General features: G+C 38.8%; 2 protein-coding genes across 2 annotated transcripts; one reads left to right on the forward strand and one right to left on the reverse strand.

Annotated features, from left to right (window-relative positions):
* Positions 1 to 1,706: 1,706 nt before the first annotated feature.
* LOC103992712 (vacuolar-processing enzyme) lies at positions 1,707 to 7,739 on the reverse strand. Its single transcript, XM_009412523.3, has 9 exons — positions 7,431 to 7,739; positions 5,090 to 5,254; positions 4,853 to 5,009; positions 4,471 to 4,556; positions 4,187 to 4,386; positions 3,470 to 3,518; positions 3,172 to 3,384; positions 2,845 to 3,051; positions 1,707 to 2,177 (listed from the first exon to the last, which is right to left on the reverse strand). The coding sequence occupies exons 1-9, from the start codon at positions 7,635 to 7,637 to the stop codon at positions 1,995 to 1,997; spliced, it is 1,467 nt and encodes a 488-aa protein (XP_009410798.2). The 5' UTR covers positions 7,638 to 7,739; the 3' UTR covers positions 1,707 to 1,994.
* A 673-nt stretch (positions 7,740 to 8,412) lies between these two features.
* On the forward strand, positions 8,413 to 13,628 carry LOC103992713 (ras-related protein RIC1). The gene is made up of 8 exons (XM_009412524.3): positions 8,413 to 8,584; positions 10,984 to 11,056; positions 12,365 to 12,412; positions 12,512 to 12,559; positions 12,638 to 12,709; positions 12,794 to 12,949; positions 13,053 to 13,156; positions 13,281 to 13,628. Exons 1-8 carry the CDS (start codon positions 8,571 to 8,573, stop codon positions 13,372 to 13,374), a joined length of 609 nt encoding a protein of 202 aa, XP_009410799.1. The 5' UTR covers positions 8,413 to 8,570; the 3' UTR covers positions 13,375 to 13,628.
* The last annotated feature ends 820 nt before the right edge of the window (positions 13,629 to 14,448 follow it).

A 14,448-nucleotide genomic window follows, 5' to 3' on the forward strand; every position in this document is an offset into this window, starting at 1 on the left:
AACGGCGGGTGTTTTAATTGCGTGCATCGATCGGAAGGGTATTTTGGGTAAATAAAGAAAGAACCGAAGAACTTAGCGACGGACCACCGAAGGGCAGCTGGCGACAGCTGTCGGATCGGATCGGGTATCCACCCGCTACCCAACTCCTCTCGTCTATAAATAACCCTGTTTCTGTTGTGCTATTGGCGCTTCTGTTCCTCTCTCCCGAAACCCCATCTGAAGAAGGAGCAGAAGAAAAATCTCGCCTCGCGGGTAACAATGGCGGCAATCGGAGGCCAGTCCCTCGCGATCTCGCTCGTGGCCGTGGTCGCCGCCGCCTTCCTGGCAGTTGGAGCCGTGGCAGCCGACGCACCGGCCCCCAGCCCGACGTCCGCCGCCGGCGCCCTCATCCCGAATCTCGCCGTCGCCGTTCTCGCCTCGTCCGTCGTCCTCCTCCTCCTCGGATCCGTCCGTCACTGAGTGATCCTGGGCGTAGACTAGTCATTCCAGGGTGGAATTGGGTCGTCTTTAGGGTTTCTTTCAATAAGGGGGGTGGTGATGGCGATCGATGAGTTTTTTTAACGCTTAGTATGGGGTCTCTAGTGCGTGTGTGTGTAGATATGATATGCTTTGGCTGCAGAGATTGATGTGTTATTAATAGTTCTGTTTGTCCTTCTTTAGTTCATGTTCATGATTTGTTGGTGAGATTTTGTGGTGTGTGATGGATGGATTGATCTATGGTTGATGCAACCGATGTCTGAGATTATTCTGGTGCCATAAATCTCCAAGCTTCCACTCTTTGTGAGGCCAGAGCAGATCGATGGGTCAAAAACCCAACTTTGGGTTCCCGGATATCAATCTTCCGATCGAGAAAGCGAGTTCATCGATCAGCGTGCTGTGTCATCGTACCTGTGCGCCGACGAGAGGGACCCGAGATTTGTGCCTCTTTACCAACAAAGCATGTGGTGGTGGCCCGATGCCCTCAGGAGGAGGATGACGATCGAGGCATAGCATTTGGAATCGAAGATGCCGCTTCTTCAGTTACTTGAGCGGCTCATCTTTGGGCAAAAGGGGAGAAGCATCCTCGCTGTAATAAAAAGAGAATTGTTCTTGTCATGACTTCTCAGTGACTCTTTACGTAAGTGCGTGAATCTATCTATCTTTAACTCCCAACTCCCCAACTTTCTCATATTTCCAGGTTGTAAACCAAAAGCATATTTTCATATTAGATGTATTTATTTATATTAGAACAACTGTCAAGTGAGTCCCAACCACAAACCTTTAGGCAAAGGGTCGCATCGCCGAAGTGCCACACTCACCTATTCTTTTACTTAAATAAACCCGAATGCCAGAGGAATGCCAGAGGAAAGAAGGGTCCATCACATGAATCCCTGACAGACACTTCCTCTTCCATATATCTCTCTTATGACGTTTCTTTGTCTTCCATGTAGTTTTGTCACCACACCCAGTTGGAGACATGGCCTGTTAGAGCTCACCGAAACAGAACTTTCTGGTTCCCGTTGGACGTCGAGGAAGATGGCTCTGTCCAAACTGCAGAGGATGGAAGGCACTGACGATGGATGACACTTCACCAGCCAGGCTTCTTTTTTTATCTTCGTGACGGGGACCTTTAACGCGTCAAATTCATATTTGGGGAAGGAATCTAAATAGAAGCAGAAAGATGATGTGCCAAGACTTACTTTGCTTCAACACATAGGCATGCTATATATGTGTATGAACATATACTTAAACCAAGTCTTATTAAACATGCAATGGGGTTGAGGGAATGAAGATGACAAATGTGTTATTGTAGGCTTGTCGTATGTGCTTGATACAGAAAAGATGAATGCTTCGATGACCACTACTTTTGACAGAGAGTAAATACCTCGAGTGAATCATTTACAAAAAAAGGCATCTCACGAACTCTGGAGTCTCAATCTGACACAGATTTCTCCAACTACTGTCACTCTGGTCACATTTCGAAGCCACGGCCAGGCATTAGTGACATGATTGGGTCAGGAACTAAAGCCTCTGTGGAGAGAAGACCAGCTGTTTGAGGGAAACCTCAGGCAAGCTTGAGCAGAAACCTCGGCCATGGTTTCCTCCCTGATGCCTGCATTGCAGATGTTTGCTAGGGACCTCATGTGTTTCATTCCATACTGAGATAAAGACCCACAGTATGTTTCGAAGGCCCGTACCTACAACAACAAAAAGCAACGACAGCATTGAAATCAAATGATAAGTTATGATCTAGTCTAGAGAATATTCAACGAGATCCAACTTCTTTTTTAACATCAACCAATCGTTGAAACCGGTCTTTCGAGCGCCAATCCTCGGATTTCATCATCACATACATATTCAGAGGAAGCATTGACCTAGAATGCAGTATCTCACAGTACTCCAAGAAACTGAATTGCCCTAGTTAACATATCGATCGACCAAAGATTTAGATATGGATTCTGTGATGATTCTTAGAAAAGACAAACATAAGAGATGGTTATGAGGAGGCAATTAAGATTGAAACCATGAGAAAAAGCTAGTGGAATAATTGGGATGTGCAATTAGTCATAGCAATTTTCCTATCACAATTGCTGTCTGCCAGGAATAGAGCTGCAACCTTAAAACAATTTAGAAATAAACTGTATATGTATCATGCTAGAGTACAATTTTGCATGAAGTGACGAGGTGCCTAGCGTAGGTAAGATGAAGTTTTCAGCTGCTCAGTTGTAAGTTTTAGTGTCTCAAACTAAGTGTGTTGTCTCAGCAACAAGACCACATTGCAAAGCAAAAGAGGACTTCATAGGAGGATTCAGAGATACATCTAAGTTCAATATGTCGAAAGGTTAAGATGATCGGTCTACTCACCATTGACTTGAGACAGGACCAGTCATCCACTAAAGGCTGGCCAGCTGGTCGGACACTCTCGAGCACTTCAGGCCCTTGCTCAGAACCAAAAAGAAGCTTTCCAATAAGTTGTATACTGGTATCTATATGCAGACGATGTTCCATTACTTCTAGTAGATGCTTTTGAGCATTAAGTTTCTGATGGGAACCTTCAGGTGCCCTGTGAAACTTCGAATAAGAAAAAAAAAAAGAAATTAGTTGCATAACAACAAAAGCAGCATGGGCAAAGTGATGTTTTAAAACCTAATGTTGCATAAAAGGTTCAAAGAACTTATAAATAAAATGAACCTTATGCCAGAAATGAATTAGATCTGCATCACGTTGGTTCACAGCCTCTGGTAATGGTGGCAAGGAATTATAATCAACATAAGTGGGATTATCATTGGCAGGATTAGAACCTACGTACGAAACAAGTTTTTTTGCATTTAGATCCAGATCCCCGTATTGCATGACATGAGAACCAAAAAAATATGTCCTGTGAACTGCAGTCCTGGTTTTGACCTGCAAAGATTAATAGAAGTGCTTAAACAGACAGCTACAGAAACAGGTGACATACGATGAGGAAACTACGACATCAAGCGCGTACAAGTTGATACTGCTGCTTCAGTGTTTCAATCCGCCAATTGTGCATATAGCTGACCATGCAAAAAAAATAACCATGTAAGATAACTAAAACCAAAAAGGTCAATGGACATCCAAGATATGACACACTACATGACTGATTTATACACAAACAAGTAGGATTACTTCCTGCTTGAAGTATGCCCTACCGAAAACATAAAATCATTGTTTCCCATCCTGATCAATTCTGTATCAACTTCAGAAGCTATTTAGTTAAATCACAGTTTTCTCTAGTCTGAACTCCATTTTTTAGAGGCATTCAAGATCTATTTCTGTTTATATATTCTATCAGAATACTTTTTTTCAGTTTAATCAAAAGAAACCATTAACTCATCTGCATCAAGAAGACCTAAAAGAGGATCATTATTTTCTAAAAGAAAATTCAAGCTATACAAGGATAAATGACATGCTGACGTGCCAAAATATAAAGCCAAGAATATCATGCAACAACACTGGATCTTTTTCTTTGTTTCTCTTTTTTCTGCTGTAATATCACTAGATCTCAAGAAAGAATAGAAGGAACAGTTTCATTTTCTCTCAAACAGAATGCTCACATAAAGATGCACAATCTTGTATGTAGAAATGTTATCCAAAAAGCAGATGCATATATTCATTGACAACAAAAGATGCTCATTATATCAGATAACCAGGATGCTTCATTTGGTGGAGAAGGTTTATACACCTGTCTTCCATCCAAGAAACACTATACAGATCCCCCAAACATGTAGAGTATTCTGGAGGAGGGGAAGGGAACATTCCGGGGCAGTAAGTTCCATAACTACTCTCTGTAGTATTTGCTGCAGTGGTTGCATATACTTTTATATTGTCTGGGAGAAGGCCCTCAAAAATACTCCCAGATTCACAAGCTTCAAGATAAAATACCTACATAGTAAAACACGAACAAATATAAACTACAATATAAAAAAGTTATGACAGTGCATACGCAGGGTATATAATAGATGTTACCATGCTTTTAAAGGATCCAGAAGCATGTTTTTTCTTTAACACGGCAATCAAGTCATCCGCATAAAGGTAAGGATAAGTGGGCATCCCTAAGAAGTTTTAGAACAGAAATTAGAAAAGCTATCATTCTGATGCTACAAGTGTGGAGTCAGACAATAGAACATTTGAGGAACTAAACCCGATCCCATGAGATTCTCAAATAAGCTGAGGTTTCACAAACTTTTACAACTTCACAGTAAAATTGCAGCTAGTCATAATTCAAAGTTCTACAACTTCAGAAAAAGAACTATATTCTCTTTCTTATGGAAATATATGAAACCAAACAAACAATTTAATAATTGGACTTACAATGGCACAATAATAAGAAACATATAGTCCAACTAACCAAGTACTCCAGGTCCACCGTGATCAGAGTAGAAAACGAAGATATGATCATTTGGACCACTATTAACAACCTTCCCACTTCCTCCAGACAAAGCAGTCTTGTTTCCCAGGAGTACAGCAAAGAAGTTGTTCACGTTAACATCATCTCCAACATAGTCCTGCAAAGGATTATTCCAAACTTAGACAAGAGCCCATGATGATGGACAGGAACTGTAAATATAAATGTGAGAAAGAGAACCTTTGGCACTCCAGCATAAACATCTTCACCCCATGGATCATTGATAATGACCCCAGGTCTAGGATTATCCTCATTATTAGCAATGTCATCATACATGAAAACAATGATATTCTCATCTTGCAATCCACCCTTTTTCAGGACTTGGTATGCATGACATACATCAGCCTGAAAAAGAATTCAAAGAGAAGTGTTGATATTAGGCAAAATTAACCAGAACTGAATCAAGACATGGATGGATGTTTTTAATATTGCATAAAAATGATTTCCTATTTATGATTACAGAAGAACTCACTAAGAAATGGTCAAGCTGCAAAAAGATAGCCACTTTATATAATAAAAGTTGTCTGGCTAAAAATAATCAATTGCCACTAATTGTCAATATTCCAGTCAACAGCAAACTCCAAAAGCCTGGTGTCTTGTGAAGGCACAGTACATTCATTTTTGAATTAGAGAAACACACTCCTCATACAAATGATATAAATGACATAAACAATGATAAAAGAACTTCCAATCAGCATTCGTAGTTGCTATCAGTGTAACTTTAGGCATTTTGTGTAACTAAATGGTTGTGTAACTAAACAGTGAATGTTTATGTTACACCATAATTACGGAGGCAATTATGCAATATCATATAAAGGTAATCCGAACGAGGCTTTTGTCGTTATGTGCTTCAGAGTGTATCAGATACAGATGGTCATTATACCCTCAGATGTGTAGAGGGCGCTTCCGTGATCTAACCCATGACTAGGGGTGTTCAAACCTGTTCGAACCAAACTATTAAGGGTCAAACCAAACCGAATCATTTTTTCAATTTGATTCGGTTAAAGTAAGGTAGTCCGAACTAGAACCAATTCAAAACCGGTTGACTTGGTTCCGTTAACCGGTTTGTAATTTCATACAACTAAAAAATATATATTTTTTAAATGAACCGGTTCAATTCAATTAAACCGAACCGAAATCTTGGTCCAATTGAGCATCATGACAAACTTTGTGAAATTGAGTCCACATCATATGTAAAATTGAGCCTTTGGGTCAGTTTGATTGATCAATTTAAATCGATTAAGGGCTTAGGATAGTAAACTCAACCAGATTGATATCCTTTAAATTAAGACTGGTTCAGTTCGATCGAACCAGTTTAACCAAACTAAAGAAAGTTACCACCGAACTGGAACCATTTATAGCCTCCAAAACTAAACCACTGGTGAATCAGTTCTGACCGAACTGGTTTTGAATTGGTTTGGTTCCGGTTCAGTTCGATTTGGATACCCTTACCCATGACACCCAAACTGTAGTAGACAACTTCAGTGTCCATTAAGGTTTGTTCCCTACTTCTGTGGAAAAAGATAGCAAGATAAATTTAATAAATGACAATTGTAAGGTTGAAAACATCAAATTGAATCTTATACAATTTTGGTATTGTCTATAGCCAAAACTTTGCATAATGAGCAGAAAAATATTTCAAATTTGTTTTCCAAAATTAGTACAATTTTGTAGATATGCTAGTATTATGCTAAAGAGCAACTAGAATGATTTTCTTTTTCCACATAAAAAGAAAATTAATTGGTGATCTCTGGAATCCAATCAGTTATAACCCATCTCACAATCAAACCTCAAAGAAGTGGAAACAACTATACAAAATATCTATCTCGATCGAGCTCTTTTAAACAAGGGTCAATTTTCCTTATCAAGCGATGATTCAGCTCTAGGCCAACCACGACAAAAAAATCCCAAGAGCTCACCAATAGTCTACTGAACAGATGCAAACTTTTTTTATGTTTCTGTATGAAGTAAATAATAAACCAATAGGAACAGCTTCGAGGGTTGAAAAATGGAATCAGAAGAACACAAAATGACAGAAATATCGAATAACATTTATGCATATATGCTACCGCTACAACCCAACAAAGGGGACCGCATACATTTAATTAGGCAAGAGAAAATAGCATGAGGAAATGCCAGTAATCATGTCTGATCAATATACTTTCCACAACCACGAGTCAAACCTAAACGTCTTTGCCTACCAATTCTTTGATCATGAAGAATTCATCGGAAAAATTGAGCTCGTGCCGCATTCCGCAAGCACGTTAATCAAAATATGGTCCTGTATATGCTATCTAATTGCGAAATATCAGAAATTTCTTCGAGAAATCCTTCAAAAGAACGCGCTGGTCCCTCGGGCACGCTATTGACAATAACGGTAACATGAAACAAACAACGTTGACGAACGCGACGAAATAATAGATTTCCAAACAGGAAGGCGGTTTGTTACTCCGAGAAGACGTTTTTGTTTCCTTCTTTCTCCATGGAAAAAATCATGAGACGGAAGTGGGAGACGATATACCTGATGGCGGTAGTTGTAGTATCCATTGGATCCGGCAATGAGGACCGCCCACCTCGTCCCCAAAGGGTCGCCCTCACCGATGATCGGTTTTGCCACGCGATCGGACGGCAACCTTATGGGATCGAGGCGGGATTCGACGAGCAGCAGCGGGACGAGGACGAGGACGAGGTCGAGGCGGCGAATCGCGCCGGCGGCAAAGCGGGCCATCGTAACCGTTTCGGACGTATCAAGGCGGACGAGATCCGATATATCCGATGTGGATCGCTTGCTCCGTAACGGAGGAGCGCCCCAAACAGAGGCAGGCCGTGATTAGTGCTCACCATTTATAGGCCGCGGCGCGGGTCACCCCGATATATTGGCCATGGGATCTGCTCGTGGACGACGTGGATCTGTCGCCACCGTCCCTTTTATTGTTGGCTGAATCCGTGGGACCGGGAACAAAGATTATCCCGACACTGCGGGGCGGCGAACGTGACGTACCCAAAAAACTCACCTGACCTGTAAATGGATGTAGTGTGTGGGACCACCTTCTTTGGGCGGACGTGTTGTCATTCTTGGAACACACGTAGCACAAGTCCTTTTCCAAACGTATCAAGGAGTTGATCGTTTAACACGAATCTCAACGGAAGTTGATTCGATATTGATTTAATACAAACATCGCTTCGGATTTTTATTCTTATGTTGAAAGCTTATATCTGTTAACAGCTTCACTGCGTTACTGTGATGTTCAACCTACACGCTTCATGATAGGATAACAAACATGGGTCCCATGCTGACTCTGCTGAACCGGGTCGCTGCTGAACGCGGAAGGGGTAGGAAAAGTACCATGTCGTCTCAAAATTAGTACCTACGTGGCTGTATCTCAAACAAACATTTTGGGCCCCAGAAGAAGAGGTTGGTACGTATGTCCACGCGCGTAAGCTATACGCGTCAGGAGTCCCTTTGGGATGGACACCAAAGACGCTTGGAGACTCCACCACGACTCGTGGTGTCCCCGTGACGAAGCACATTGATGACTTCCCAAGTTTCTCTTTAAATGAGCTCCTCGATCCCTCGCCCAAACCTTTCTCTCTATTTCGACTCCTCCACATCCGTTTCTACGAGGTCTTCTTGAGTTAGGGTTCCGAGGGTTGGTTCGTCATGAATCCCGAATAGTAAGCTTCTCCGATCCTCGATTTCTTTTCTTTTCCTTTACTAAGTAATCTCTTGTCTGCGATTAACTAGGGTTTTCTGTTCTCTGCGGCTTTTGATTCGGCAGATCGTCTCCTTTTCTTTTGGTTTTTTTTTTCTCGATTTCCTAATTTTCGGCATGCTTTAGCCGGCTTTTCTCTCTTCAGGGGCGAGCGAGTTCAGGATATTGATGTGACGAGGGTTTTTCCCCCTTTTCTTTTGCCGCACTAGTTGGCGACCAAAATTCTACTGTTAATGTTTGTTGAGATGTGTGTAGATCAGTATCGGCATGGAATATGAGATCATAATGACCAATATTGGACCTTTTATTATTAGAAACTGGATTCAAACATTTGGTGCGTCCATTGTGGCTATCAGCTTTACCTCCTTTGATGTGTGATTTCAGCCATCACATCCACTTTGTGAGAAAGCTGAATCCATGTGATGATTATGAGCACTCGTACATGCTTTCACTAGAAAATAAACGAAAGGATAAACTATTGTGTAAAGTATCTTCTAACTTCGTGAGTTATGTCTGAACTGATAAAATAACGATCAGAGTTTGATTTTTTTTTTTGTTTCATGAGATCAAAGGACAATTTTGCATAAAAAGATATTTATTTTTTGTTTTCTCTCATCTTTCTCGAAGTTTCAGTTTGTAGTACAGATTCTAGTAAATATCTGTTGCGGATAAAATAATCAGATATAGATTTTTAACACTCTATCGTGGAAAAATTAGGCTAGGAAGTTTTGTAATTCATGATTTTCTTTTTTCTTTTTGTGCTATCATTGTTTGAGTGTGTCTTTGTCATTTTAATGTAGTTGAAACTGCTAAATGGTGATAATTTTTCAACTATGTTAAAAATGATAGAATTTTGTTCTTTTGTAGGTATGTTTTGCAGATCCATAATACATGCTTTTTTATTTTTTATTATCATTTTTTATATCTTTGTTGAGCTTTTTGATTTCTGATGTGGTTAAAACTGAAACAGATGATGAAAATTTTTCAAAACTGTTGAAGATGACAGTATTTTGCTTCTTTTACCAGCTGTAATTAAGCATCGAAACTATATAATATCCTTGGTTTTTCGCAGCAGAATATTTTGTTGCTGCATGAGAATGATTCTTATCTTTTATTTTCTAGTTCATAAGAGACTCTTTTTTTTATGTTTGATGATTTTGTGAATTGCTAATAAGATGAAGTTTTAGTCTAAGATTGGTAAAACAATTGTAATAGATAATTAGAAATGATACCATGGTGCAAGTGGATAATGAATAAGGACTCAGAGGAACCTGCCCTTTCAGAGCTAAGGCATATATAGGAATAGGACCAAGTTCTTATATGGCAAGTATAAATTGAAATATGAGATTCCAACTGATTTATATAGATCCTGGGATGTTTTGAGATTCCATCATACCAAATTGAGCCATTCTCACATGGCATCAAGTGTTATACCTTTAGATGGACTACCTCATAGATATCTGCAGGTTCATCAATGTCTTTTGTTTGGAAATGTTTCTTATGAAGTGAAAAAAAAACTCATTAACAGATTGATGAATTTTTTAGGGAAAAAAAAACAGATTGATGAAGTTACATTTAATAAAATGAAAATTACAATTTTGATAGAACATATAATATTGATTGCTAAAAAAAACTATTTTGATGCATAAATAGAACAATCCCTTGCATGACTTAGCATTAAGAAACAAAAATAGAACAATCCCTTGTATGGCTTAGTGTTACGAGGTTATCTTATTGCTATTATAGAAGTATGCCATATATGGATTACTATTTTTGACTTTTGGTGTGATATATCAAATCAGAACTTGTGACAATGTTATTCGTAGTAAACATTAACATTTAATGTCAAGTATTTCTTACTGAAGAAAGAAACATGGCATTTTGGAGACTACTTTTGTGCTAGTCAGGTCTAAGTTTAGCAGTTCTCTCCCTCATCTTGATTAATGAGTGCAGTAAATAGACTCCTAGCTGCCAAACTAGACTTAAGTAGAAACCTAATGGCTCAAGATATTTCTCAAATGGGTGACAAAAATAGGAACAAAGATATGCTGATTTTCTCTACTTGTTGGGACCTGTGAATTTATTTTCCTCAGACTTGCTGTTATGTGGTATGTCAGCAAATATTTTCTTATAAAAAATAGTTGTTATTGAAGCTATATATCAACCATATGCATTGATTTTAGCACTCATATTTTAGTGGGTTGTAACTTTGTAATTGCTTAACAGTTTTTGTAGCATTAGGTACAGATTCACCTACGTCCATTTTTCTAGCATGGAGAAAAGTTGAGATTGATGCAATTTTATTTATTAGGGAATAGAAACTCTGAATATCAACATCTATGACCAATGTATATATTGCAGTGACTATCTTTTCAAGCTTCTGCTTATTGGGGATTCAGGGGTTGGAAAATCATGCCTTCTACTTAGATTTGCGGTGAAGATCTCCTCTTTTGTCTTCTTTTCTAGTTCTTTGGAACTTGCTATCATCTTATGATAATACTCTGTTGTGCTACTTTTGGCTTTTTCTATGACACTATATCTTTTACTGTAGGAACATTGTTACCATAGAGGCATACTGTTTTGATCATATAGGAACATTATGTGTAACTGTCCAATTTTAGGTCATGTATTTGTTGTGTTTGCTCATTCTTTATTCGTGTATGGTGGCAGTTTCTAGTTCAACTATTTCTTGTTGAAAATAAGCACACATTGTTTACATATATGATCTCTGATTGTTGATTTTCTATGATGCACACACATAATATCCCTTTCCATTATATTTAAATTCATAACAGTTGAGATTAATTTTTTATTTTGTGATATCAAAATAAATTAATAATTATGCACCTAATCATATTAATTTATTTTGATATCACATAATGAAAAGTTAATCTCAACCGTTGGGGATTTAAATGTAATTGCAAGAGACATCATGCCGTATGGTAAACAAAAGTTTGTTTACCTAGAAATTATGATTTTATTATCTTGTCTTTATCGATATGAGAATTCATGAGTGTTAAATTAATACCAAGGATCATTATAAACCTGACAGAACATATAATGATTACATGAAAGAACCTCCTAAAATATAAGTGTTCTGAATAAGGTTTAGGGTGGAACAATATGTGTATTATGGAAAACCAACAATCAGAGATCATATAAGCAAATAGTGTATGTGCTTGTTTTCAGGAAGAAAATAGTTGAAGCAGGAATTGCTGCGGTAGACGAATAAAGAATGAGCAAACACAACATATGTATAAATTGGAAGACCTTGTAGATGACTCCGGTCCAAGGAAACCCTTAGGCATATTATTTACTGTGCCCGTTGTTGAGTCGTCAGTTGAGATCATCATTCTTCCGTTTCAGGTATATTAGTTTTAGGAAGTTGGAAGTCTCTTTTCTTTCTTAGGATATTTCTATTTGATGTAATCACGCAAGGTTTGTGAGTTGCTGACTTCTCCCAACCCCCCAAGAGTTTCCCCCCTCAGGTTCTAAATTCATGAGATGTATTTTCATGACAATTCTATGTTTTCTTTGTAACAATGCCTCAGGCTTTGACATGTCTAAAGTTTTTGGGCAATTTCACATTTGATGAACACTTGTTCATTTTATATTGTGCAGTAACAAGTGTGTATTACATGTTTTATTGCATGAAATGTGCTACATTGTCTTATTTTTCTGCAATTTTATTGAACCATATGGAGATCTATGATATGTAAGTTTCTCTTCTTGCTTGCTTCAGGATGATTCCTATATAGAAAGTTACATCAGTACAATTGGTGTAGACTTTGTGAGTATGCTTACAGTTTTATACCCTTCTCCCTCTTGCTCCCTTTTCTCCTCTCCCCACCCAAAACTTGTTTCATGACAGTTTCTTTTATCTCATTAGAAAATACGCACGGTAGAGCAGGATGGGAAAACCATAAAACTTCAAATTGTAAGTAAGAATGAATTTAGCATCTGTCGTGAAGCATTTAGGTTATTTTCATGCTATTACGTTTTCTCTTCACTGCAGTGGGACACTGCTGGTCAGGAACGTTTCAGGACAATCACAAGTAGCTATTACCGTGGTGCACATGGGATTATTGTGAGATCCATCGTGATTCTATTGCTGTGATTTCAGTTTCCATGGTTTACTATACTGTTTTGTTTGACAATATATGCCTGACAGGTGGTCTACGACGTAACTGACCAAGAAAGTTTCAACAATGTCAAGCAGTGGCTGAATGAGATTGACAGGTATGCCAGTGAAAATGTGAACAAGCTTTTGGTGGGAAACAAGTGTGATCTGACCGATAATAGGGCAGTATCTTATGAAGCTGGCAAGGTAATTATTGCTGTTAAGGAGTAACAAAGGCAGGATCCCTCATCTTCTGCAGTCTGCAATTTGAGCCGAATGAGCTAACAATCTCTGGCCTTGGTTCCTGAAGGCATTTGCGGATGAGATCGGCATACCATTCCTGGAGACAAGTGCCAAGGATGCTACGAATGTAGAGAAGGCATTTATGACCATGGCTGCTGATATAAAGAACAGGTGAGCTTTTATTTGTCGACATTTGCATGGAAGAACACTCCAACCTCGTAGAATTATCACTGTTTGATTCGTTTTTAGTCAAGCTTTTAGATCATACTGATAGTGTCATTGGATTTGTGTACAGAATGGCAAGTCAGCCAGCTATGAATGCCAGCAAACCTACGACGGTCCAGATGCGGGGTCAACCAGTCGCCACGAAGAGTAGCTGCTGCTCCTGAATCAATTCAACACAATCATACGCCTTTGCTCCAGAAGAGAGGTCATTATGCTGATAAAAGTTGGGGGGCTGTTTATGGCGTGTATTTGTGAATTACAATCAGAAACTCTGCTTGGTTTGTATTGGATTTTAAAGAAACAAGTTTGTGTTTATCTGCCACCCGGATGATCTTGAGGTATTCAAGTATTAATGACACAAATAGTTGCTATCTTGATCCTCGAACGTAATTCATCCAATGTATATACATATTTGCTAGTTTGCACTGACTTGATCTTGCACGGGCGAACGCTGCCGGCCTTCTCCTGTTTAAGTTTGATGTTTTATTATTGAGTAACGTCTTGTGCCAAATCAATGTTGCAACCTTGAATCCTACGACTTGTAATCCGGAGCGTGCCATGTGATCGCTGCGGATGGAGTGTTAGGTTCGTAAAGGGATATCTCATAAAATCTATAAAAGAGTAAATTAATTAGTTTAAAAACTAGATAGATCCTGATATCTTATGTTATTTATTCGATATGCAAGAGAAAAAAGAGAGGAAGAAGAAAACAAATATTTTATAATGTAAATGAACAGTCGTATGTCCGCAAAGGATTGTTCATCGAGTGTCGAGGGCGATGGCAAATTCTCGTAGATTTTGAAATTCGTTCCTACTCGTAGTTTTCAAGCAAAAACATAGAAAATTAAGACAAAATACACTGCTAAGCATATATGCAAGTAAACAAAAACGATGAACAATTCATTGACAAAGATGTTATGAGTGCGTAATAACTGTTCGTGACATTCTCCCTCACTTAAACCGTTGACGCTCTTCATGCTCCCAAGTGTCTTCCGTTCGAGGAAGATTCCATCACTTTACTAAGTATTCAGTCTTCTATGCTCCGTTGGATAGTTTTGTCTTATGATCCACTAAAATGATTTCAACTCATTTCTAATAGGAAACTCTAGTGCGAGGTAACAAAGTTGAAATACTTCAGGTAGCATCCTATGGGTTTGAGTGATAGGCTTGTAAGTTGCTTGCGTGGAAGACTTAATGGATTTTGAGTCACACTTGCGATTGTAACTTATAGGAGACAT

Source organism: Musa acuminata, chromosome BXJ1-7 (assembly GCF_036884655.1).
Source record: "Musa acuminata AAA Group cultivar baxijiao chromosome BXJ1-7, Cavendish_Baxijiao_AAA, whole genome shotgun sequence".
Classification (NCBI taxonomy): Eukaryota; Viridiplantae; Streptophyta; class Magnoliopsida; order Zingiberales; family Musaceae; genus Musa; species Musa acuminata.

What these genes read in the sequence shown, in the direction of transcription:
- LOC103992713 (XM_009412524.3), top strand. An exon ending in GTACAATTGGTGTAGACTTT is followed by an intron (nt 12,413 to 12,511) that starts GTGAGTATGCTT and finishes TTATCTCATTAG; the next exon opens with AAAATACGCACGGTAGAGCA. An exon ending in GTGGTGCACATGGGATTATT is followed by an intron (nt 12,710 to 12,793) that starts GTGAGATCCATC and finishes TATGCCTGACAG; the next exon opens with GTGGTCTACGACGTAACTGA.
- LOC103992712 (XM_009412523.3), bottom strand. Translation starts at nt 7,637, where the DNA reads ATGGCCCGCTTTGCCGCCGGCGCGATTCGCCGCCTCGACCTCGTCCTC. An exon ending in TTTATGCTGGAGTGCCAAAG is followed by an intron (nt 5,010 to 5,089) that starts GTTCTCTTTCTC and finishes AATCCTTTGCAG; the next exon opens with GACTATGTTGGAGATGATGT. An exon ending in GTTTCTTGGATGGAAGACAG is followed by an intron (nt 3,519 to 4,186) that starts GTGTATAAACCT and finishes TTGCATGGTCAG; the next exon opens with CTATATGCACAATTGGCGGA.